Source organism: Carlito syrichta, unplaced genomic scaffold (assembly GCF_000164805.1).
Source record: "Carlito syrichta isolate Samal-C Ts95f unplaced genomic scaffold, Tarsius_syrichta-2.0.1 Scaffold303353, whole genome shotgun sequence".
Classification (NCBI taxonomy): domain Eukaryota; kingdom Metazoa; phylum Chordata; class Mammalia; order Primates; family Tarsiidae; genus Carlito; species Carlito syrichta.
The window spans coordinates 471,031-498,345 of record NW_007247449.1 but is presented as its reverse complement, the minus strand read 5'-3'; the positions used below and the strand labels follow the sequence as shown (position 1 = coordinate 498,345).

General features: G+C 42.0%; 1 protein-coding gene across 1 annotated transcript in view; it reads left to right on the top strand.

Annotated features, from left to right (window-relative positions):
• TNFRSF21 (TNF receptor superfamily member 21) overlaps positions 1 to 27,315 on the top strand; it is a 68,241-nt gene that overhangs the window by 14,786 nt on the left and 26,140 nt on the right. The window contains exons 2-3 of the mRNA XM_008058464.2: positions 5,335 to 5,986; positions 7,803 to 8,297. Coding sequence (XP_008056655.1) covers positions 5,335 to 5,986; positions 7,803 to 8,297 — 1,147 coding nt within the window. The remainder of the gene's footprint in view (positions 1 to 5,334; positions 5,987 to 7,802; positions 8,298 to 27,315) is intronic.

The following is a 27,315-nucleotide window of genomic DNA, read 5'->3' as shown; positions in this document are numbered from 1 at the left end:
ACCATACTTGGTGGGGGTGGAGGAAGGAAATAAGGAAAGATTGTGAAACCTATTTTCAATTGGGGAGGGGAACTCAAGGATGGCATTCCAGAGGAAGGCCTATCTCTGTTAAAGAGTTCACATTTTATCCTAAATCCTGTGGGTAGAGATTCAGAGTCTTAAGCAGGGGATGAAAGGAACATATTTGGTGTGTGAGTTAGAGTGGGTGTCAAGAAAAGAAGCCAAGAACTCAGTACTCATTGCTAGACTCTCAGAGAAGGTCTGACAGTTCCTGTTAGCAAGCTTCTGGTCTCTGTATTTTTTGACATTTCTTTTGACTACGTAGTGCAGGTGTTAGTAGACTTTTTCTATAAAAGTCTGGGTAGTGAATATTTTAAGTTTTCAGGTCATACCAGTCTCTGTTACATCCATTCAAGTCTGCCATTGTAGCTTGAAAACAGCCATAGTCAATACCCACACAAATAGTGGGATTCCAGTCAACTTATTTCTAAGAACAATTGGTGTGTGGGATTTAGTTTGCCGGTTGCTGGTTTGGGGAATGCTTTGCTTATTACCATGATCTTCACTGTTGAGATGGTTGTGCAAGGGAGGAGATACAGTCACAAAATGTGGTTGTGCCTGGTCTTGAGCTGCTGATAATCATAATGGGAAGATAAATACATATGCTTAGGAGGCCATCAGCAAACATGACAAGACAATATGTAATTAGACACCAATATGATGGACAGAAACAGGAAATGTTCACTCATCTGCTTGGAATCTGGGTGTCCAGGAATAGTTTCAAAGGCTTCGGGGAGGTTGGAACTTGACAGAAAGAATCATAAACACTGAGAGGGTTAGAGGTGAATACAACACAGTCCAACCTGCTAATTTTATAAGGGAGTAAAACAAGATCCTGCTGATTTTAACTCAGTGCCTGGACAAGAACATTAGTCTTCTGTTCTCTAAATCTTTGCCCAAATATTCTTTCTGTTTTAGGTCTTGTCCACTCAGGGGCTAGTAGATTCATATTTATAGAGAGGAGAGGATGGAGTGAGGGGTTCTAAGTTCTGGGTTATATTGAGACTTATTTTGTCCTGGAAGAAAGCAGTTCTCAAAAGACTGGGAGTAGCATGGCTGTATTTGACATTTGAAATGTGAAGGAAAGAAAAAAGAAACTGAGGCGGGAGATGAGACAGGAAGGAGGGTATTATGGAAGATAGAAAAATGTATGCACTGACATATGGACATAGAGGCAACCTGCATGTCTTCAGTAGGAAGAATCTCTAAATTAGGTCATATCCATGCTGTTGAAGAGAGCATGACTATTAGAATGAAGTAGTCTATATGTCCTGATAGGGAAAGAATTCAATGTTAGAAGACAAACAAAACAAACTACAGAGCAATATGTATGGCCTGTCCCCTTTAGATATGCAAAGCTAGAGCAAATAAAAAGCAATGGAGATGGCTGACTTAAAGCATGTTGATGTGTAAATGCTCAGAAGGATGTGCACCAAAATTAACAGGGAATGTCTCTGGGGATGAGTGGATTTGAGCAAAAACTTAAATATTTTACTTTACATTTTCTAATCGTTAGAATTATTACAAGAATGTTTATTTTCATTATAAAAGTAACAATGAATACAAAACTATTAAAACAATGAGAAGTGTTAGGGTGGGTCAATGATGGAGAGAGTGGTTCTGACAGTGTGATTGGGCTGTCTCCAGATTATTTCTCAGAAATCAGAGAAGATGAGAGCCAGAGAGAGGGCCTGGCCTAGCTCAGGGTGTCTAAAACTCAGTTGGGCATCAGATTCACTTGGAAGGTTTAAAAAGAAAACCAAAGCTAAAACAAAATAAATTCCTAGTCCCATTGCAGTCCCGCAATGATGTCAAATGATGATACTGGGGATGTGAATATTTTGGAAACTTCTCAGGTGATTTTGATGCTGCATTTGAGGCCTGAGGCTTTGGTGAGCCTCTGAAGTAGTCCAGCCACCTCTGTACAAATGAGGGAGTTAAAGATTCTGACCAGGTAGGACTCAACCTCCTGTCTTCTGGCTCCCATTCTCTTGCACTTTCCAATGACTAAATCTCCTGATTCGGGTGTTTTCTCTAACATTAGCTTTATGTATCTTCTACACTTGCTTTTATATTCTACAGGGACCATTCTTAAATATTGTTTTTTAACTTGATCCACCTCAACCCCACTACCCATTCTTTCACCCCTGGAATCATTGTTAGGAATGATTTTTACAGTATTTTCACTTTTTTAGAAATCAGGGGTTGCTACCAGGCTAGTGAGAAAAGCTCTAGGTCTAGATCATGGGTTGACCAGAAGGCCTCCGGAAAATAAGTTTTCTCAGTGCCATCTGTGTCTCTGTAAAGAGAGAGGGATGATGCCACCTCGTCCTTTCAGCAGGGATTCAGTGAGGAAAAAGAACCCACCGACCAGTCCCTCCAGCTTTGTAGCACAGATGGGTTAGCCGTTTACTTTAGAAGTGAAAGAGGACTTCTTAGCTCAGTGATTTTCAGACTTGCTTTGGGAGTGAACCCTTCTTCAGATGAAGTGTCACTTGGAAGCCTCATTAGTAAATTGGTAAGGAGAGCTGCCGGGTGAGAGGCAGAGACAGGGGCTTGGAGGCTGCCTCTCACCCTCCCTGACCTGGGGACAGCCCTGAATGTCTAGTGCTCTCTTGAGTCCTATTTGAAAACCCCTGATTTCTTCCTGTTTCCCTTCCATAAGTAATCATTCACCAAAACCAGCTGATCTGAACCCCTCAAATCTGTCGCCTCCTCTTCATTTCCATGGCCACCAACCTCCAAATCACCGCCACCTTCCACCTTGGGGTTCACCTTCTAAGTGGGGTTTCTCATCTACTCTCCCCCATACCCTCTTCATCTTATACTCCGCAGCCAGATCACTTTTTAATTCAAAATGTGATATATGACTCTACTCCCCACCCCACCCTGCTAATATAGTCAAGTATAGTCACTCTGTCACCTAGGCTGAAATGGCACAATCGTGGCTCATCATAGCCTCGACCTCAGGCGATTCTTCTGCCTCATCCTCCTGAGTAGCTGGGACTACAGATGCATGCCACCATGCTTGGCTAATTTTTTGATTTTTTTGGTGAAGTCACAGTTTCACTATATTTCCCTGTCTGGTCTCAAAGTCCAGCAATTGCTCAAGCAATCTTCTTGCCTTCACCTTCCACAGCGATGGGATCACAGGCATGAGCTGCCACACCCAGCCTGCTTAACTTTTTTTTGATTTGGGGTTCCCTCTGCCTAATCCCCCTCTACTCCTACTTGCCTGGAGTTAATTTCTGCTCTGCATCCTGAAGAGCTACATTAGAACATTTCTCTAACCCCTGAGCTAGAGAAATGCTAGGAAGCATCTGCTAAACTCCCTCTCACAGGACTCTATTTTCCTTCTCAGCAGTAATCCGAGTTCTCATCGAGTCATTATTAGTGTAGACGTTTTTGGTCCATCCCACCTTGGAATGTAAATTTCATAAGGGTTGGGATAGAGTTCCCCATGAGCCTATCCTCAGCCTGTGGTGCGGTGTCTTGCCCACACTTAGTAGGTCTTCAATAAATATTTGTCCAGTGAAGTCATAGTGTCTAGTATCTGCACAAATCTCATTTCTAACCTTCAGCCCCAGCAAGACGGCACAGGCCTCATTGTTTGTTAGCTCCATTTGTAGGAGCTGGAATTGCCTCTTGTGGCATGAGGTAATTTAAAGGTCCATTTTCAGGACATATTCATTGTCTAAAGTGGGTTACCCAGTAGAATACAGTTAAAACAGCCCTGAACTCTGCTTTAATTAGAAACTTGATCTGTTATCCTAAAAGAACAAAGAAATGTAAAATCCACTAAAAGTGTGACAAAGAGTATGGGGACCATGGGTTTGGAGGTGGGTTTTGTGTACAGCTAGGAGACGAATTCGGTAATCAGGGAACTGACAAAGAAACTACCATCCCCTACCTTAAATTTAAAAGTGCGTAAATAGAAATAGAGGCGGCTGTAGGAAACTTGACCAAACCCATACCCTGACACATGGATACATGCTATTCGTGACCCCTGTGCTCATCCTGCTGGGTATGTGTGTGGTCAACTTCTCACCCACCTTCTGCACAGGTAGGTAGGCAGATTTAGGTCACCCTGTACATCAGAGTAATGTCCCATCTCCTACCAATTCTCCCTGGCCAGATCTCAGGCTTGACTGTCTGCTTTCATTTAAGTGTAATAACACTTAATTTAAGTGTAATAACAGCCATTTGGATTACTTAAGTATAATAAATTTAAGTGTAATAACAGCCATTTGAGTTTCTTAAACACCTTTCAAACTTTCAGAACACGGCAGCTATTTAAAACTGCTTTGTCGCCGGGCTTGGTGGCTCAGCCTGTAATCCTGCACCTTTGGGAGGCTGATGTGAGTGGATTGCCTGAGCCCGCGGGTTCGAGACCCGCCTGGGCAGCGAGACCTCATCTCTACAATAAATCAAAAAATCAGCCAGGCGTGGTAGCGCATGCCTGTAATTCTGGCTACTCGAAAGGCTGAGGCGGAAGGATTGCCGGAGCCCAGCAGGTCGAGGCTGCGGTGGCCGGGAGTAGCCACTGCACTCCAATCTGGGGCGACAGAGTGAGACTCCAACTCAAAAAAAAAAACAACAAAAAACTGCTTTGTCTTGGTATCAAGACATGGCAACGTGGGTTGGGGAAAGGAAGATAACTATTCAGCAAGTAACTTTTTTCTGGAATTAGGATTTTGACTAGTATATAGCACTTTCAAAACCAGGGACAAAAGGATTCAACCCGAAGCAGCCATTTGCCATTGCTTTACTAAACTCTGGTGTGAACATGTGTTCTTTGAGCTATGGTCACCATCATGTTTTCCTAAGCTTTGGCCCCCTCCCCTACCTTGGGGAGGTGAATCTCTTTGCTCTCTAATTTACTTGCTAAATAAACTATATTTTCCAATCAAAGAAAAAAACTAGAGACAAATTGCTTTTACATACATTTTCCTCAACTGATTTTTTTAAGCCATTTGAAGGGCATTGTTCACTTCATTTTACAGTTGGAAATAAAAAAGAAAGTTGAGGCAAAGGTTAGGTGAAGAAACCAAAGCATTGCAACTAGTAGGTCAAGTGCTAGGGTGGAATCCAAGGCTCTTTCTACCGTGGTTACCCAGAATGAAACACTTTTTGCAGCAGTGGTGTCAAGAAGATGCTGTACTTGTCAAGTCTTTCAGTGGGATGGTGATGATAGTGTTAGGATTGTTGATTCCCTTCTCCCCTGCTCCTATGTAATACCTTTCTTGGTTTTTGTTCCCTTTTTATTTTTTTCAGCTTGGATTCCTTAGCACCACCATGGCTCAGCCAGAACAGAAGGCCTTGAATCTCATTGGCACGTACCGCCATGTTGACCGTGCCACCGGCCAGGTGCTAACCTGTGACAAGTGTCCAGCAGGAACTTATGTCTCTGAGCATTGTACCAACACAAGCCTGCGTGTCTGCAGCAGTTGCCCTGTGGGGACCTTTACCAGGCATGAGAATGGCATAGAGAAATGCCATGACTGTAGTCAGCCATGCCCATGGCCAATGGTCGAGAAATTACCTTGTGCTGCCTTGACTGACCGAGAATGCACTTGCCCATCCGGCATGTTCCAGTTTAATGCCACCTGTGTCCCTCATTCGGTGTGTCCTGTGGGTTGGGGTGTGCGGAAGAAAGGGACAGAGATCGAGGACGTGCGGTGTAAGCAGTGTGCTCGGGGTACCTTCTCTGATGTGCCTTCTAGTGTGATGAGATGCAAAGCATACACAGACTGTCTGAGTCAGAACCTGGTGGTGATCAAGCCGGGGACCAAGGAGGCAGACAACGTCTGTGGCACACTCCCGTCCTTCACCAGTACCGCCCCGCCTTCCCCGGACACAGCCATCTTTTCACGCCCTGAGCACATGGAATCCCATGAAGTCCCTTCCTCTACTTATGTTCCCAAAGGTAACTTTACATCATGAATTATTTATTTGAGGAAGGCTTTGAGCCCAGTGGAGGTACCAAGAGTGAGCTTGTACCAAGGATATTTTCTCCGCTTTGTATATCCCAAAATCACCCCTTGGAGAAGAGGCCTTCATTTTGTGGCTAATTAAATCTGGCTACTTTGGACTTATTGGAAATCTTAGACTCAGAAGTTTTCTATTAGGGCCAGATCAAATATCTAAAAACTAGGTCACATCAAGCTAGAAAATAAGAACTGAGAGAAACAAGGACAGTGTGTGACCTTATGTAAGTCACTTAACCTCTTCAGGCCTCGATTTCAGATTTGTCAAATAAATGAGGGATTTAAATGTTTAAGGCTCCTTACAGTTTAAGTTTTTCAACATAGAATCAGTCCTGGGCACACACAACCAGAAGCAGAGAAAAAAGAAGAAGGGGAGAAAATACCATGACATCAGCAAGGCAGGGATGAGTATTATCCAAAGTGGGCAAAGAATGGGAAAGAAAGTTAGAAACTTCAGAAAACGAGCAAGTTTGTATCAAATTAAAGGTAACTAGCATTCACATATTGGAAAATAATTTTATTTTTGTCCAATGATTTTAACTTTATGTCCTTTATCAAGTAATATGGTTTTACTCAGAATTCCATTTGAGCCTCAAGCAGAATTTAGCCTTTCTTTTCTTTTCTTTTGAGTTGTAGTCTCACTCTGTTGCCCAGGCTGGAGTGCAGTGGTGCACCCATGACCACCACAGCCTTGACCTGCTGAGCTGTGATCCTTCGCCTCAGCCTTCTAAGTAGCTGGAACTACAGGCACGCACCACCACGCCCAGCTAATTTTTTGATTTATTGTAGAGATGAGGTCTCACCAATTTGCCCAGGCTGGTCTTGAACCCGTGGGCGTAGGCAATCCTCTCACCTTGGCCTCCCGACGTGCTAGGATTAGTAGGTATGAGCCACCGTGCCCAGCCAAGCCTTTATTTTCAAATCCATATTGATTGTAGTTATCTTTCATGAGATGATTGATTTGAGTCATGCTTGCTAGTGTACTCTCACACATGATTACATTTGACCTTCATGATAATCCTATAAGGAGAGCCTTCTTACAGTCACCATTTTAAAATAAAAAGGCTCAAAGTGCTCAGAGAGCCACCAGATTTTCTTAGAGACTGATACAGGCCGAGTCCTTCTCTTGGGACTCAAGATTGCCATGCCTTACATTCTTTCATGAATACTACTAGTGGAAGCTTCTCTGAAAGAAGTCCACTAAACTGTCAACTCAAATCATGTTTAATCTTATGATAACAGATGCTAAGGAAGTTCTTCGCTGACCTGTCCCACCAGACCGTTCATTAGCCAAACTTTAGCTTAGTCTTTATCTTAGTCATATTCTATTTTACCATTGCATCATGAAATAGTCAAAAGGTGGGAGAGGAGGAGAATGAACAAAGGAATTAAAGTTCTCTGAAAAATCAGAGCAGCTAGGAGTTGACTAGAGATCTGTGTATATAAACATGTATCCACTCAGAATGTGAAGTTCAAGAGAAGCTGCTGAGAAGCTCAGATGTCAGACCCCTGAGGATGCCCTTGGTTTTAGTGTCAGAAAGTGAGTCTAGCATTTCAGTTCTGTTTTTGCCTTCCACATGAAGGTGCTGTTAGGGCCATTATATGAAAATGCACAATATAACTTATTCTTAAGCCCCCAAAGGTCATCTCTTCTTTGATTATCTGGCCCAGTTTGGAGATGACCAGGAATAGGAGGGAATATATAGATCCCCAAATATGGAAAAGCTCTTCCCCCCTCCTTACTCTTTCTTCTAGGCATGAACTCATCAGAATCCAACTCTTCTGCCTCTGTTAGACCAAAGGTACCGAGTATCATCCAGGAAGGGACAGTCCCAGACAACATAAACTCGACAAGGGGGGAGGAAGGCGTGAACAAGACCCTCCCAAACCTCCAGGTAGTCAACCACCAGCAAGGCCCCCACCACAGACACATCCTGAAGCTGCTGCCATCCATGGAGGCCACTGGGGGTGAAAAGTCCAGCACGCCCATCAAAGGCCTCAAGAGGGGCCATCCCAGACAGAACCTACACAAGCATTTTGACATCAATGAGCATTTGCCCTGGATGATTGTGCTTTTCCTGCTGCTGGTGCTTGTGGTGATAGTCGTGTGCAGTATCCGGAAAAGCTCGAGGACTCTGAAAAAGGGGCCCCGGCAGGATCCCAGCGCGATTGTGGAAAAGGCAGGGCTGAAGAAATCCATGACTCCGACCCAGAACCGGGAAAAGTGGATCTACTATTGCAACGGCCATGGTGAGGCCTCTCTCTTTTCTCCTGGCTTACAGACCTCCCTGCCTTTTTTCCCCTAGCCCTTGGTTTCTGAAAGAATGGGAAATGCAGTTTGTAAATCTCTTGTAGACCAAATGCTACTTGATCTAGTTGTGCTGTGGAAAATGCAATTGACCATAGCAATAGAAGTAATGCATTCGGATAGAATAACCCCTGGCACCTTTAAAACAGAAGAATGCTGCAGAATCAGAGAGCTGAGGGTGACCCTTAGAAACTTGTTTGGTCTTGTCATTTAATAAATGAGAAAATTGAGTTCAGAGAGGCTACATCAATCCAATAAGAAGCCAGTTGTTTGTTCAGACCAGATAGGGCTAGACTCCTGGCTGTTGTAGCCCTTGCTTTTTCTACATGAGTAGGCTAAGAAAATGGAGAGGGCAAAACCAACTCACTGTAAGTTTGCCTTTTTTTTTTTTTAAATAAAAATTTGTAGAGATGAGTTCTCACAGTATTGCTCAGGCTGGTTTTGAACTCCTGGGCTTAAGCAGTTCTTCTGCCTTGACCTTCCAAAGTGCTGGGATTCCAGGCATAAACCACTGCTCCTGGCTGTAAGTTTGCCTTTTAGAATCTGAAAAATGAATATGGAAGGAAAGTGATAGGAATCTAAAAGTATGCTTGCCTTTTTGAATCTCAATCTTGCTTTTATTTTTTTGAGTTGGAGCCTCACTCCATCATCCAGGCTGGAGTTCAGTGGCATGTTCACAGCCACCCCAGCGTTGACCTGCCAGGCTCTGGCGATCCTTCCACTTCATCCTTCCAAGTAGCTAGAACTACAGACATGCGCTATGTGAATCTTGCATTTAGATTTCTATCCCTTTCCCCTACAAGTACAGTTTTCCCTCTTTTAAGGTTTTAGGATCTGAGGAGGATGGAATCGTCTTTTGGATTATAGACACTGAAGGCATAGAATATTGGTCATCATCTGAGCCTCAAGCTTACGTGCCTTATCTAGTAGTCCGCATGTGTTGATACAGGCTAGAGGGAGTATTTTGGCCTTTCCTCTTTTGAAGGCAAAAAAAAAAAAAAAATAGCTTCTAGAACTTGTTCCAGGGCTAGTTTGATTTGAAAACGGCACTTTTCAGATTGAAGTTTTCAGACTGCAGCAGTAACTTCTCTTTTCTTTTCTTTAAATCCTAAATGAAATTACAGCCCAGTTTTGATAATCCCTTTCAAGGTATATTCTTTCCTTTCAAAAATAAAGGTATATGCCTACTTTTCTAAAAAGCAGGCTGGCCTTTTGTCTTGAGTCTTAAAAATATTTATACCATTTGGCCCAGTAATTAAAAAAAAACCACCATAAAAGTATACATCAAATATTGAAAAAAATATTTAGGCACAAAGAGAAAGTTTAAACACACACACCTCATTTTGCTTCTCCTTGCTGACTTGTATGAATGGTCAAAAGTGAAGTGAAAATCAGATTGAGGTGAACGTCCTATTTGATATAGCGCCTATATTTACTTGAACAAGATAATTCTTTACTGGAAACCTAGAGGGAGAAAGTTTCAATTCCTCCCATCTTTTTAATTAAAAAAAAAAACACAACTTTTTATTTGCACATAATTCCAAACTTATGGAAAAGTTGAAAGAATAATATAATTTACTCTCTCTCTATAAAAAAGTAGAGATTGTATATTATAAAATATGTGTTATAGAATTGCTTATTATTATTATAGAATGTATAACATACAACATATACTATATAAGCATGTGCATGTAAACACCTATATACATAAACAAAATAATTTTTCTGAATCATTTCATGGTCCTTTGCCCCTTGATACTTCAGTGTATATTTCCTAACAGTAAGAATATTCTCCTGAAAAAAACATCGTACAGTTTTCAACCTCAATGAATTTACCAAGGTTGCGATATTTTGCCTTCCTTGTTTCTACATTGTATGTTGACCCAGTAAGGCCCTTTGGTCAGATATAGCATTAAACTTCCATGTAAGTGGCTAGTCAGAATACTTGCTGCTCCAGATTTGCCCAATTAGTAGAAAACAATGTGAACAGCCTTGCAGATAATTAAGTATTTGGAACTGCCCTTCTATTATTCACTTTATTGAAAAAAGCAACTCCATTCCTTTAGTACTGCATTTATAGATTCGATTATGGGCTGCTGCATTTCTAAACCCTCTTTTGCAGCATGGTTTTTCAAATTCTTGAGAACACAGCAAGTAGTAGAAGTAAAAATTGGTCCAGAGGCAGAAAGCCATCTAATACAATGAACTTAGGCATTCTTATGACCATAGTAATCTTGTAAACTACTATGTCTATGACCTTAAGACAATCTCCTATTTCATAAGAAAAATGGAAGTGCCAAATCAAACAGAGACTGGCCATACCCTTGGGTGAAAGCAGTATTTCAGCAATTTGCTTTTCAAATTAAATCACAGTAGTCTCATTCAGGTGTAACTATCTCTTCCAATAGTTTAGGCTTTTAGTCAAGTTTTTAGGATGTTTATATTTAAAGTGTTTTTCTAAGGAAGGTCTTTTCTTTCCAAGTTGTTAGTCTCAAAGGTACAACCAAGTAAAATCCTGTTACAAAGAGAGGTTCTGTTTAATAAAGCCATTCCAGGTGCTCAGAGAGGCCTCTAGAAACAATGCCTTGTTGATTTGATTGCAGTGAATTCTGGCCAGCAAATAATCCTGTATAATAAGATATTTTCCTGGTCCTTGTTCATTTTACACTGAATTGTTCATGAGGATGAGGGTGGAGATGAAATGGCTTGGTCCTGGGTTGTTTTCTATCAGAGGTCTCCTGAGATCTCACTGATGCATGCCTGCCATTAGCAGAACATACTGTGCTCCTGAATGCCATAGAGATCCTCAGTACTCTGACCTAACACCATGGGTTCCTATTTTTCTTGCCAACAAGAATCTCTTATTATTCAGTTCCACTCATTTGTTTTTTCTACTACCATGGACTTACAGTTTTTAAAGTTGAACGCCAGTAAACTGCAATCCTACTTGCATGAGGGCCATGTTTTAGAAACACACAATGAGGTCTCATATGTCCAGGAGATGGAAGAACAAGAGTGCTGTCGTATTTGTGTGCTTCCTTCGTTTCTGAAGTTGGAGCACATTTTGTTTGGTAGATTGGGACTGAGCTGTGGTTTCTTTCAGTATCATCTATTTCAGCAACAGGAATTGGTCGTCCCTTCAGAATTTTTATATACAAAAATCTATTTAAGGGTTTATTACTAGGTTGAAATGTCGTCGAGATGTAAGCCTGTTGTTAATGGTCAATTTGTCATGCTTTTTTCTTTTTTGGAAATTCATTTATTTTTGTATAACCTCAACAAAATGGGGTAAGTTGGGAGAGGGGGCCCAAAAAGTTCAATTTAATTTAAAATTAAGATTAGCAAGTTCACATTAATCGAGAGGTTACATAGAAAACAGTATTTTTCATTTGATCTGTCTTGTCACATGGAGCAAAAGTAATAGTCAAACTTAGTACCTATACAAGTGGCTATGCTTTGCACTTGAGAAAAGCCTGAAATGATCTGAAAACAGTCACTTTGTTTATTTCCTTATAACTATAGAAAATACAAAACTGTAGTCCAGTTCCAGTTGAGAACAGGGTAGCTGAGAACAGAAACTGATTGCTGTTTTTCATTGTTGTTTCTAATTTGTCCCACTACTATTTCCCTTTCTTTCTTGATTCCTCTGTCCCTTCCATAGCTTCTTCCCCACTCCCTTCCTCAGTCTTCCTCCTTCTAAGTAGGAAGTTGAGTTCTCAGCAACTGGTTGCCCTACGCATTCTTTCAGACCGAAGAAAAATGAGAAAAAAAAAAAAAAGAAGAGTGAAAGCCAAAAGAATTGGATTTACCTAGTTTAAACTGTACTTGGCTTCTGATTTGCACATTCTTTAGTGCTCTGCCTTCTGGGGATATACTGTAGTAAGCATTTGACAGAGACAATGATCCTTCTTCATGTGGTGACTTAAGGCACATACTATATAACAGCATCTCCTTTAAGTCAGCTGCCACAGGGATTGAGAAAGTAACTGGGGTAGGCACTGTTTCTCAAGCACACTGTGTTGTACCAGTAGCAGCAAAAGGACAAAGGTCTCATTCTGTAAAACTAGAGTCTAAGAAGCAATTTCTTAATTCTCTTAGCTTTTACCATCTGTCACTGTTTAATTGTTTGTGGCTGTGTGGTTTGTCTCCTCACTTAGCTTATAAGTTCTTAGAGAGTAGACATCGAGTCTTGCTGTGTGTCCCTTACAGCTGGCATAAGACTCAAGGAGGGGTGAGCTAGCTGAACTGGCCCACCCACATGGTAGTTGCTAATTATATGAGCTATCTGATTTAAAACTAAAATTAACTAAAGTTAAAAATTTTTCCAGGCAACCTTCTCGGGTCCTCTCCTGCTCTGGGAGCTTTTCTGTCCTTTCAATAAATCCTGCTTTAAAAAAAAAATTTTGTTTCCGCAGTTGTACCACATCTTAAGTGCTCAATAGCTACATATGGTTCATAGTTACCATATCGGACAGGACAGATATAGAACATGTCCATCATCGTAGAAAGTGCTATCGCACTGGTCTAGAGCATCCATGAACTAATCTATCTTTTTAAGGTTGGGTTGTTGTAAAGGCATTAACTCGGGTTTTTTTTTCCTTCCCTGCTGACTAACAGTGATGTTAGTGCTAGGGATTTAAGCATAAAGATCTTAAGGTGGGTGTTTTAATACTAAACTACCATACATGCCAAGAGGAATGATTCTCTAGAGCTAAAGGAGGCTTCCATGACAGCAGTGCTTTAAAATATGCAAAAACTGACCAGGAAAAGAGTGCTGACATTCCTTATCTTATTTGCTTATTTCAGCATGGAACACTTTGGCCCATGGACATTGGAGAGCAGGGTGGCGCGAAGAGAGAGAACCTCACTAGTTCAAAGGCTAAGGCAGCTTAGGTCTTATGTTGAATCAATGTGGATATGGACTGACCTTGTGGGTGGCCTTAGCAGAGGAGCAAGAGAAGCCTGTGGGAGTCCTGTGGTGGGTTCGAGGTGGGAAGAATGAAGCATCATAGACTAGAAATGACATCAGTAAATCTGGGTTCTAAATTCTAGATATTCCATTCCCTAGTCACATACTCTCACTTTAAGATCTTTAACTTCTCTGGGCCTCGGTTCCCTCTTGTATAGTATGGGGATGATAATAGTACCTTGGCTGTTGTGAGGATTAAATGCATGAATGTGTGCCAAGTGCTTAGAACGTTGCTGACCAAAGGGTGGGTGTTCCATAAATGTTAGCAGTGATGTAGGTGAGGGTGAGGGTGACAGAAAGACTGCAGAGGTGACATCATCAATCCCACTTTTGACATCATCACCTCTACCCTCCCTGGCAATCTCTTGGTTTGTTTCCTGATTTACTCACAGAAGAAATGATCATGAACAAGCAGAAATATTCTCCTTTAAAATACAGTGGTTCATGCCTGTAATCCTAGTGCTTTGGGAGGCAGAGGTGAGAGGATTGCCTGAGCCCAGAGGTTGAGACCAGCCTGGGCAACTGGTGAGACCTCGTCTCTACAATAAATAAAAAAATTAGCCAGGCACGTGGTGGCGCATGCCTGTAGTTCCAGCTACTTGGGATCCTGTGAGTCCAAGGAAGACAAGATTGTGGTGAGCCATGATTGTGCCACAGCACTCCAGCCTAGGTGATAGAGTGGGACCTCGACTCAAACAAAAAACAACAAAAAAAACCTATGCAACTGTACTTAGGCAGGATCAACACTGCCACCTTAAAAGAGCTAATTAGAAACATAGGTTTCCTTTGTACCAAATAAAGCTACTAACTGAATTAATTGACTGTTGTAGGCAGTGCCCTCTCAAGAAGGCAAAAAGGAGCCTCTTAGATAATCATACATGACTCCTTCCGAACTTTATACTCAGATGTGAATTTGTCTTTTCCACAGCAGTATTTTCTTTAAACTAACTACACCAGGGGTCAGTAAATTAGGAGAGATAGTTTAGGATTATAGGTTGCAACTACTCCATTCTGCTTTTGTAGTTGAAAATGACCAGAGACAACATGTAAATGGTGTGTGTGGCTGTGTTCCAACAAAACTTTATTTGCAAGAACAGGTGGCTTGTCCTGTGAATTGTCGTCTGCCAGCATCTGATCTATTCCACAGATTTGTCATCTTTTAGCAGCTGCTTCTCTCTCGCCTTCTGGTGGCTTGCACAGCTTGGATAAACAGTCTGATTCTTCTTGGAGCTGTTCTTGGATTCTTACTGTTAGGACTCAACTTTACCTTTAGTGGTAACTGTTTCTCAGTCTGCTGAAGGTCAGGAGTATGAGCCATACCGAAGCAGTCATGAAAAGCAGAGGTCAGGCAGAAGGACATGCTCTCTGGTTTTCAACCCCAGTAGAAATCCATTTAGGGGCAAATTGAATGAGTCACATGGACCAGGAGAAACGGTTGCAGAGAAAACATTTACTTGCTCAGATATGTGTGGTAGCAAAGCAAAGGTGGCAGCCTCCTTGTGGGCTGCTGCATCCATATGCCTGCCTCAACTTGTCTCTTTGCCAAACTGGAGCCATAGAGGAGGAGACGCAGGGGTCTGCAAGAGTTGGGGTCCAGACCTGTTCTGCTACTAAAAGGCTGGATGCTCCTGGGTGAGGCACTTTCTCTCTTTGGATCTTGGCTCTCTTGGTAAAATGAGGAGAGTTGAGCTCATCACAGGAGGGTCAGCAGATTTTGATCCATGTGACAATTTATTTGTGCCTTACCTGCGTAGGCGTACTGTCTCACTGATTCAGGGAAAACACTGGCCTGATGGATCTTGCGATATGCTGTAGATTGGAGAACAGTGTTCTGCTAGTCAGTGGAAGGAGGCTAGGCTTCATGCCAACGTGATGCCAAGGAAGGACTGTGTGTTCACTGCATTATAACAGAACTTTCCTCCCGGCTTATGGGAGAGTAAAGGCAGGCTAGTAAACATTTCTGTTTAGGTTAGGACACAGGGTTGGGAAGGACCAAGAGAATGTGCAATAACTGTGCTTTCAGGGAAGATGTGAGACATTTTATGGTGTTAGAGGTTGAGCAGTTATTATAGCAGTAATGTTTTGAGTCTTTCATTCCCTTCAAATGTGTCACCAAATTTTGTAGTATTCCAATATGCAACCTGATTGCCAAGGAACTGAGAAACCCTGTTCAAGGGTCTCATTCATCTCTGATTTTTTATGCTGAGGGAGACCCTGGTCTCATGGGCCAGGGAGGCCTAGACACAAACGAAACTCTTGAGACCGGCTTTGTATTGGTCACAAGGTTGAAGGTGAGGTGGGCTACGGGAGATTCCTAGTAAATGCTGACTTGCTTTGGAAAAGTTGTTCAATGCTCGTACTGGCTGAGGCTCTCCTCAGCTGCTCAGATCCACCTATAAAGAGTGGCCAACCTCTGGAGTTCACGTGTCCTGGTAGCAAACCCCTCTCAGTCTAGCTAAGTATTAATAAATAGGTTTAGGTTTTGACTATTCCGAACCCCTTTTAAACTTAATATATTCTTATCATGGTTCATTATTGTAAATATCACTCTCCCTAGTTAAGAGGTTCTTAAATTATATTTTTACCACAGATCAGTGAATCTTTGTAATGTGTTGGGACTACATGCTTGAATTTTACAAGATAATCTAAAAGTGATCCTTGAAGATGGGGAAAACTGTCACTCATATGAAGGTGGAAGACTGGGGTTACAAAAATAATTTGTTTCAATTCTAGAAAGGCAATGTCCAAGTCTGGTTTCACTTGCAGGTTGCAGATTAAGTGCCCTGCTGGGGAGAAGGGGGCTTTCCAGTGTCCTGGCCGGAGCTCCTGTCCACAGAGTATATCTTTAGCCCTGACAACCGCAGATTTCCTCAGGGAAAAATGCTTATGAGAGATATTAAGTGAGAGAGGAAATATTCTCTATTTTAGTTACATATTTCTCTCTCTTTGTTCTGCTTTTTTGCTTTATTATCTCTTAGTTGAATGTTATTATTCTCCATATGTTGTATTATTTTCCTAAAGAGAAACAAAATGATCAGTCTGGCTGGTTTTAGATTAGTTGTACTTTGGCTAAGGCCAGGGAATATGATATATGAAGTTAACATTTCCTGTGTACATTGTGATGTCCTGCTCTAAATGATGAGGGGAAGGTTGGGATAAGTTTGAACCTGAGGCTGGAATGCAGTGACATGATCACGATGATCATGGCTCACAGCAGCCTCAACCTTCTGGGCTCAGATGATCCTTCCACCTCAGCATCCCTAGTAGCTGGGACTACAGGTGGGCGCCACCACACCTGGCTAATTTTTTAAATTTGTTTTTGGGGTTTTATTTTGGTAGAGATAAGGTGACCTTGCCTCCAGGTGAAAATAACTTAAAGAAATCCTTTTTTTGTTTCTGAGTTGGAGTCTCACTCTGTCGCCTAGGCTGGAGTGCAGTGGCATACTCATGGCCACCGCAGCCTCAACCCACTGGGCTCAGGTGATCCTTTGCCTCAGCCTTCCAAGTAACTGGAACCACAGGCATGCGCCACCATGCCCGGCTGATTTTTTTTATTTATTGTAGAGACGAGTTCTCTAGAAATTCTTAAAACTCTTAAGAATTTTAAATCTGCACAAACCCTTCACCCCTTTCCCTTCAAAAAGAGGCAGAAGTATTCTCCTTCATTTCGCCTTTCCTTGCACCCTCTTAGCCTCTCCCTTAGGGGCCTGAGCATCTTTTTGGATGCCCTTGACATTCTCTGGCTTTAACTCAACTTGAAAATGTTGTTGTCCAGGACAAATCTATGAGAAAATTTTCCTGGGGGATTAGGGGGAGAGGGAGCTTACTACTGACGTATTGCTTTGGAGGATGGGAGAGAACTAATACTTAAAGTTTATTGAATGCTTAGTATCTACTGGGCACAATTCTATGGGATTTATGTATATTTTCTTGTTTGATTCTCAGAACAGCCTTATGATGTCAGAATCACACCCATTTTACAGAGTAGGAGCAAGAGGCACAGAGAGATTAAGCAACTTGACTAAGGCCACAGCACAAGTCAGTGGTGAGCCTGGACTGACACTCAGGCCTGTGACCTTTGATACTGAGCAGGAAACTAGTGCATACACTAGTTGTCCCTGACTCTTGTCCCTCCTTCCTTTGGAAAATGTGGGGTGTGGATGGACAGTTAAGGAGACATTTTCAAAAGACATATTCAAAGAAGCAACCAAGATACAGAAAGATGGGATTGAGAACTCTTTACTTTGCACTGGAAGGCAGCACGGTATGGTGAAAAGTGAGAACCGGTAGGTCAGATTGATCTGGGTTTTGAATATCAGTCCTAACTATGCCACGGTACCAGGTTACTGAACCTGTCCTTAGGATTTATGTCCACATCACAGATGAGAAACTATCTCATAGGTTGTTCATGCAGATTGCATGAGGTCATATGTAACATTGATAAAGCTGCTAGCTTGGCTTCCCTCTTCCTCTCCCACAAGGTCAGGGGGGTGAGCCATATCGAAACGTTCCTGGAGAGCTGGGGTCAGACAGATGGCCATTATATCTGATTTTCAACCTAAGCAGAAGTCCATTTAGGGTCACATTTAATGAGTCACACGGGCCAGGAGAAATGGTTGCAGAGGAAACATCTGCACTAGGAAAAAGTCTGATGAACCAGTACAAAAAGAGCTGGAAAAGAAAATCAGAGTGTGGCACATGTACTCTGATTCTACCCATTCTAGAGGGTGGAAGGAATGCGATCTGCTCACAGGGCCTCTCAGGTAGTGTGGGGAACACCTGCTAAGGTGACAGGTGCAGCCTGGGGAGGTGGGGGAAGGGAAAACTCTGTGCACAGGTGAAAAAGCAAACCTGGTCAGTAGGAGTGGGGAATGGGGCAGTGGTGGCTGTGAGGGATGCTGTGCAGAGGGAAGGACCCTGCCTGCCTTGGATTTCTCTCCTGGATGATAAAGGTTTTGGATTCAAGTATTTTTAACATCTTTCATCTTAAGATCCTTTCCTTCAGTGTTGCAAACACGGAAACTTACAGTTCAAAACAACCCACAGTTAACACCCTTTAGGGTATTTAGGATTGGAATTCAGAGACTAAGTTCAAGTACAGATCATCTGGCTTGGTGGTTGAACCTCTTGTTTGCATAACTTTGATGTCCCAGTCTGTATGTGAAAACTGTTCTTGGGGGGAAACAATGCTACTTAAGAACCAGGACATAATTTGCTCAGTGTAGTTATAAAACTCAGCTACTGTCATTGAGCCAACCCATATTTTAGGCCTTGCGTTCCTAGTGACAACATTTTTTATTTCTTCCATTCTATCCCCTATCTACAACTTTCTACTCAAGCAAAGCAAAACATCACATCATCCTACTTTGCCTAACAAGCAAGTAAAAATGGTTTTACTCAATAAAAACCTGGTTCTCTGATCTATGTCCTTAAGAATCCAGCTAACAGGTTTAGAAAAAATGTTTCCTCAAGTGTAGTTTCTCCTTTAAGGTTGGTCAGGGGTGGGAAGGCTGGGCATGGCAACTCACACCTATAATCCCAGCAATTTGGGAGGCTGAGGTGAGAAGATTGCTTGAGTCTATGGGTTCAAGACCAGCCTGGGCAACTTAGTGAGACCTTGTATCCAAAATAAATCAAAAAATTAGCCAGACGTGGTGGCACATGTAGTTCCAGCTACTTAGAAGGCTGAGGTGGAAGGATCACCGGAGCCCAGCAAGTCGAGGTTGCGGTGACTGTGAGCAAGCCACTATACTCCAACCTGGGAGACAGACTGAGAGTCCAACTCAAAAAAAAAAGAAAAAAGATTAGTTAGAGGTGGGAGAACTGGTCTTTGTTGAAGGTTGTGAACCACCTCCCAGATTCATGACTCTGTAAATTGCTTCTTCTATCCAGGGTAGGCTATAAGTAAGTAATAGTGAGAGTGGGTTTGCGATGCAGTACCTTTGTGAGAGTGAAGTTGTATTTGTGTTTCTTGTACAAATGTTTTCCAGAGGTTCCAATGGTTAGGTAACAGATGTTGGGCTGCTGGAAGCTGTGCTCTGGATATATTTGAACAGTATCAATAAAGTCTTAAATCATGTATCTGGAATGACCTAAGAAAACATTTCATCCAAATTATTAAAACCATCCTATGCAGTGTTCAGAAATGAAGAACAAATCAAGTGTGTTAAGAATTCTGTGCTACATTAGTACGTCTCAACCTCACTTTGATTAAAGTGAAGTTATGGGGTGTCTGCTATTACTAAATAGGCAACATCAGGAGATGATTTTAATATGTAAAGGTGACATAAAATGTGACTATTAAATTTTTTTTTTTAGCTTCCAGTAAAGGTTTTGTCTACCATTACGTTTTTGTTACCTACTTTCTTTAACAAAAACTGATATCATACCTCCTGCACGCCATGTCCTGTTCTAGGTTATTTCATAAATATTAACTTAACTTTCATAGCCCTATAAGAAAAGCTACTATCATCCCCATTTTACAGATGGGGAAATTGAGGTACTGAGAGTAATTTGCCTAAGGTCACATAGATAGGAAGTGGCAGTGTTGGGTTTAAATTCAGGCACTAGTCTGATTCTAGATACTGCTCCTTGATTGTCAGAATCTGGATTTTCCCATCAATTTTTTGGTGCTAGACATTTCTAACTTTTTGTGGTTGATTTTTTTTTTTAAAAAACATGCTCAATCAAATAAAATGTATTTACCTTAGCGAAACCCAGCATGTTCTGAAATAAAACGCCTACAGATTTGTCATCTACTGTGAGTTTTCCTCTATAGAAGTTACTCTGATTTCTTGCTTTTTCAAAAATCGTGTGAAATGGAAAGATTGTAAAGCCGGATACCCAATGGCTGAAGTCTCTGCAGGATTGTTTTAATAAATAAGGGCTGTTTCAGATAAGTCAGAGGTGATGGAGTCCTTCTAATCTGAACTCACATCTGTTTCACTTGGTGGTTTTTCTCAGCACCAGACACCAGCAGCAAGAGCAGCAGCAGTTGCAGCCACCAAAGCAGCTTTCCCTTCTTTGCCAGATAGAGTTTTGGATGAAAAATTCCAGACAGTCGTCCTGTGTGTCAGCCCAAATTTCCTATGGGAAGTAGACTTGAAGTGTAAACACCAGGAACCCGTTCTGAAGGGAGCAGCTTATTTACGAGACTGCTGTGTCCTAGCGTTCCACCCCTAGACTGCTGCTATTCGCCCCAGTCATTTTACAGGTTTAGGTGGGCAGGGTAGTTGGGCTGTTCTCACTCCCCACCCACTGCCTTTTCCACCTCTGCTTCCAGTAATGACATTTCCAGCAGACAGCACCTTTCTGTTTAACCTCTTAGGGTATCTGGGGATTATAAAGCTACGCCTACAGATTTGTCATCAACAGTGACAAAACTGCTGCAGGAGGAAAGCCTCCTATGGCTACAGCCTAAAAAGCATTATCTCACGTAAGAAGTGTTCAGAGACATGGCCTTTGCCCTGAGGAGTCAGAGGCTGCTGTTATCCTCAGTCCTACGCACTAGGAACTTCTTCCTTTAGGCTTTAGAGGGAAGGCATTTTTTTTTAATTGTATATTTTATTCTCTCTCTCTCTATTTTAACTAACAGCATTTAAATGTAAGCTATCTGGGATGTTGATTAAAAAATCAGCATTTCCTCCACATAGGGCTCAAATACAAATAGAAAAAAAAAAAATCCCTAAAAGTTTGTGTCCTTGAATCGACCTGGTTAGGTATTATATAAGTAGATTTTGCAGAGGAGCAGGAATTTCTAGAATTCTGTTGCTCTTCGTGAGTAGTTAGTAGTTCACATTTCACTGTATGTGAAGAACTCAGCATGTTAGGTTTGTTGATGGTGTGTCATATTTGAACAAATAGGTGGGTTCAAGTTTATATATTAAAGAAAATAACTCCTAACTATATTTCACCAAATCTGAGACATGGTTGATTGTGAGACACCATTATTTTATATATACCTCTAAGGAAAAAAGGAAAAAACTATAACCATGCTAAAAGGCATTACTTAAGCTATGCATTCAGGTGTCTTAGAATTGGTGAAATGTGACAGTATGTTAGCTACAATCTCGCCTCTTTTCTGAATAGTCTGACAACATAATTCTAGTGCCCTTGTTCAGTTCTCAGTTTTTCTCTGCTTGGCCTATTGGCAGCATTTGATACTTGACTTTCCTTCTCCTGGAAGCCCTTTCTTCCCGGTTCTCTTCCTGTGTCTTCTTCTCCTATGTCTTGGGCTGTTTCTTCTCTATCTCAGCTGGCTCCTCCTCTTCTCTCTGACCTCCGAACACTGAAGAGCCTCAGTGCTTGCACCTCTTTTGATCAACACACTCTTTTCCCCTGGTGACCCAAGACTTTATATACCATCTGTCTGCTAGTAATTCCCAGGTGCATTTGTCCAACCTGGACCTTGTACCAGAACTCAAGATAAAAATAGCCTCCTGTCTGGTTGACAGACCTGGATATCTCACAGGCTTGTCATGCTAGGATCTCTTACACCAAATCCCAACCCACATCAGTTATCCATCATGGAAAGTGTTCCTCCAGTCTTCCAGTTGCTCAGGTTGAAACCTTAGAGTCATCTTTGATGCCTTTATTTCTTTTTCACCCCATATTTGATTCATTAGCAGATCCCATCAGCTCTACCTTCAGAATGTATGCAGAAGTTAACTACTTCCTGTCACCTTCCTGGCCACGACTTTGGTCCAAGACACTATTACCTCCCTGCTGGATTTCTGTTGTGGCCTCTAACTGGTGGCTCCATTTTTGTCTATGCCCCCTTCAGTTTATTCTTAACATAGTAGCCAGAATGACACTGCTCAAATGTGAAGTCAGATTGTGTCATTTCTTTCTCCAAAATCTCCAGTGACTTTATATCAAATACGGAATATCAGCCCAAAGGCCCAATGCCATCTATAGCTCCCACCCCCCAATTTTCGCTCACTTTATGACTCCCAGCACTCTCTCCCCTTCACTCTCTTGCTCCAACCACACTAGCCTTTCTGCTTCGCCAAATATGTGTCAACATCCTTCCTTCCTTTGTACCTACTGTTTCCTCTGCCTGTAACTCTGTTCCTCCAGATATCTGCATAGCTTGATCCATTTAGGGCTTGACTCTGATGCTACTGCTGTGAGACTTTTCTTGGATACAGCAACCCTGCCATTCCCCACCTTATGCCTTTTCCCTGCCTTATTTTTCTTCTTAGCATTCCTCCCTATGTAACATACTTTATGTTTTATTACTTACCTTGTTTATTCTTCCTGCATCCTCCCAATAGAATGTAGATTTCACCAGGAAAAGGATTTTGCTTTGCCTCTGTTCACTGCCATATACCCAGCACCTGGAAGAGTGTCTGGCACAGCGTAGATACTCAATAAATTTTTGTTGAGTGAATAAATTAACAGCTTCAGATACTTGGGACAGCTTCAAGCACAGCCTAAGACAAGGCAGAAGGAGACATTTTTTGCTTTCCCATGTGAAATGAAATAAACTATTACTCATTTTCCTCACAGTATCAGTGATACCTAGGTCCTTCCATTTGGAACATTGACTGTTTTGATAGTTTATCATTGGAAAACATTATGTTCATTAACTTCAAGAGATCTTTGCACAATGTTTTTTTTTGTTGTTGTTGTTGCTATTGTTTGTTTTTATTAGCTTCTGAGGTTACAACTAAGCTTACAGTTAACAAGATAGTGATTAATTATGCTTCACAATTCATTTTTCTGGGCTTAAAATAAAATCTAAACAGTTCTTCCAACTATTGTACCTCAACTAGGAAAGGAGTATCTTTTACCCCAGCGAACGAGGTCCCAGCATTGATAAAGTAGTTTCCTATGTCATGAATGAACAGTTATCTCTGTTGATATGCCAACTTTTAGCCACCCTGTGATATACTTGTTACTGCAAAACACACCTACTTGTGGGTATGTTGCTTTTAGGATCACTTACTCTGTTTTCAAGCCACAGAGACCACAGCTGGGAGAGCTGAGCTCAGCAGAGGGACTCAGCTATGGTGGGAGAATCCAGAAAGCCTTTCCTGCCTGTGAGCTCTAGCCTCTGAAGTGGATATGGCAGGTTGCCTTCAATGAGAAGAGGGCACTGGCAGAAGGGGAAGCTCTTGTTCAAGAACTGGGTTTCAGGAAGCCTAGGTTCTACCCACTGGTGAACACACCATGGAATAATTGCCCTTTCTTTCATTGTTGTAGAGACTGAAGATCAGGTAGGGCCACACCTCTAAAGCATGTCATGGTCATGTGACCACTCAGCTTCCCACTGGCTTAAGTTAGAGCAGCTAATGAGGTACACATGGCAGGGATGACAGGCTGTCATGCATTCACTCAAAGATATTTGTGGTATTTTTGTTTTGTGCTAGACTCTGGTAGGTCCAAGGGATACTGGTAATCAAAATAGATGTGAGACTTGGGTAGGTGGTCAGAAAAGGTATATTTGAGGACATGACTATTGTACATGGAACATCAATTCCAGGAATGCTAAAGCCAGGCTTTGATTCCAGTTTTCTAACTTAACAAATGTTGCTCTGTACATTTGATGTTTGTGTTGTGTCTAACTCTGTTCCTGTCTTCAGTTTGCAAGGCTAGGGATATAGTATGTGCCTGTGAAAAGCATGTCTTTTTGGGGAGGATCAGAGTGGTGTCAGAAGGCACATGTCTTGAGTTCATGTCTCCTATCTCCTGTGTGTGCTGAGAAACCAGTACAGGCATAACAGTGGAGTCATCTGTTCTGGGAGGAGGCTGTGCATTAATTGCCTCTATGAGACTTTTCTCATTATTTTTCTCTTTATCTCTCTTTCTAGAAGAATAATGAGAACTGACATTACATATAACAGGATGCAGTGGTAGTGCCTGGATCCTTTTATATGATGAATTTGATATCACCAATAAGTTTATAAACACACTTATCTGTTAGATGCACCCATTCTGTGCAATGCCTGATCTTACAACTTGGAGTCCTGAGTGCTGTGTTGTGTGATTACAGGTGGCCTTTGTTTCCTACAGCTCTGTCATCTGTCCTTCTACCTCTTCCAAGGAAGGCTTTTATATGAATTCTTAGTGATAGCACTTATTTCAGATTTTTATCTCCAAAAGGGAAAGAGTTTCTAATGCTCTCTCTAATTATAAAGGTCAATTCAGGTTTTTACAAAAACAGAAGGAACCCATCTTTGCATCCTGAAGGTGACACTGAGCTTTAAAAAAAAAAAAAAAAAAAAAGAGGCTTGAATTAGGGCTTTCACCCAGATAATATGTAATTCAGGGTTTTATAATGCCCTGGAAAATACGATTTCTCCTATAATAACCTAGTGAATCACCTGTACCTCTACCTCTATTTTTGAGCTCTCTTGCTGAAGACTCTTTTGTGATGACCCACATGTGGCAGAGGTGTGGCAGCAGCATTTTTACTTCCACATTTGTCTTTCTGTGGATGAGTTCAGCAATGGTATTCCTCCTGATATGTACTTGTGAAGTTCCAAAAAGCATAGAGAACCAGGAGTCTGGTGCTTGGCTTCACTGATCAACACCTGTGCTGCTAAACCTGCATCTGTGCGGAACTCCTCACCTTTTACATTCCTTGTTCCAATGATTCTTGTCCATGCAGAAATGGAGTGGGCAAGGGAAGGAGGACCAAAATGTACTGAGGTGCTGTGCTAGGTGCTTTTAATACTTGATCTCGTAAGTCTCCTAAATCACTCTACCAAATAAGAGGTGTTATTTGTATTTTATTCATGTGGACATTGAAATCTCAGAGGTTGTTATTTGCTCAGAGTCGTACAACTAACAAGTTAGGGAGCTGGAGTTTGAAACCATATGATGTGACTGCTAAGCTCATGGTCTTCCCATTGCCTGATCTTTCTAGCTCTCATGTTTTCCTTCAGGGCACAGGGCCACAGTCTCAGAAGGCTTCTTACTAGTATAGCCTCTGGTTTATAGGGGTTGACTTCTTTGATGACCTCTCTAGAGATTTCAGACATTCCCCTGAGCTCCAGAACCTACTACCATAGGACAAAGCAATGTTATTTTCCACACCCATCTGTTAGGTCTTCAGGGCGTTGAGGGTTGTGTTATTTTTCAGGGTAAGAAAAAAGAAGCCGGGCTGGGTGGCTCAGCCTGTAATCCCGCGCTTTGGGAGGCTGAGGTGAGTGAATTGCCTGAGCCCGCGGGTTCAAGACCCACCTGGGCAACTTGGCGAGACCTCATCTCCACAATAAATCAAAAATCAGCTGGGTGTGGTAGCGTGCGCCTGTAGTTCCAGCTACTTGGAAGGCTGAGGTGGAAGGATTGCCGGAGCCCATCAGGTCAAGGCTGCGGTGGCCGGGAGCGTGCCGCTGCACTCCAGTCTGGGTGACAGAGTGAGACTCCAACTCAAAAAAAAAAAAAAAAAAAGAAGAAAAAAAAGACTTGGCACCTTGTTCAGTTAAACAGTTCAGATCAGTTCAGTACATAGTGACTGTTTCCAGTTTTGATGAAAACTCCAGGAACTCTGATGGGACAGATGACCAGGGCTCCCTGTCAAGCAGAAAGGTAGTTTCCCTGTCACTTACTGTCATTCCACATTGAGGTTAATAATTAGGGTGGGAACTCTCATTGTCTTTTGAGTGTGGTTTCTTTTCTTTTAACAAAATGCCTTTCTACATCTTTATGCTATTTGACAGTCTAGCTATGGTCTCTTTAAATTGCTATAATTGCAGGGGTTGGTGAACTATAGCCCGTGGGCCATATCTAGCCCACTTTTTGTAAGTCAAGTTTTATTAGACCACAACCATGCTCATTTGTATTGTCTATGGGTGCTTTCATGTTAAAACAGAGTTATGGAGTCATGACAGAGCCCGTATGGTTCTCAAAGCCTAAAATATTTACTATTTTCCTTACAAAAAAAGTTTTCTGATTGCCTTCTCTCTTTCTTATAAGCATATTGTAGTTTTAAAGAAATAAAGTTGGTAGCCCCCAACTGAGGAAACCGTCTCAGTAATTCCTTGGTCAGAAGCACACACACTACGGCCAGCCTAGAGTGCCTTCGTGCCTAGGCTAGGTGGCTATGCTCTAGCAAATAATAATGCTTCTCTACTACATCCCTCTCCATATTAACCACAATGGAGGCACCATTAACTGGGTGGGTGGCCTTGACGAGTCACCAACCTCTCTGCATAAGATTCCTTACTGATAAAATAAGCACTTTAAGAATACATGTTTCCAAAGTCTATGTAAATACATGTCTTATTTATGTGTGTGTGTTTTATGTGGATATGTTTGTTTTTTTTTTGAGTTGGAGTCTCACTCTGTCACCCAGACTGGAGTGCAGTGGCCGCTCCCGGCCACCGCAGCCTCGACCTGCTGGGCTCCGCCTCAGCCTTCCAAGTAGCTGGAACTACAGACATGCGCTACCATGCCTGGCTAATTTTTTTGATTTATTGTAGAGATGAGGTCTCACCAAGTTGCCCAGGTGGGTCTCGAACCTGCAGGCTCAGGCAATCCACTCACCTCAGCCTCCCAAGGTGCGGGATTACAGGCTGAGCCATCGAGACCGGCTATGTGGATATGTTATAATAGATCATTTAAAAAGGAATAGCAATACCAAATAAATTAATAACATAAAAAGACCTGTTTCTCCACTATCCAGCATAGGAGATAGGATTTTATGAGTGCCTTTGAAGTCCCTTTTGTGTACCCTGCCTTCCTTCTCCCAGAGGTAACTATCTTGATTTATAATCATCCTACTGCTTTTCTCTGTAATTGTATTGTTTTGTTTTGCTTAACATATCTTCCTAAACAAAGAATGCTTTCAAAGCCTGTCACATTTTATGTTCCACCGGTGTTGCCTCATTTTCTTGGTGATAAACTTCGTCTTAAAATTGCATAATGAAAGCCGGGCTGGGTGGCTCAGCCTGTAATCCCGCGCCTTTGGGAGGCTGAGGTGAGTGGATTGCCTGAGCCCGCGGGTTCGAGACCTGCCTGGGCAGCGAGACCTCATCTCTACA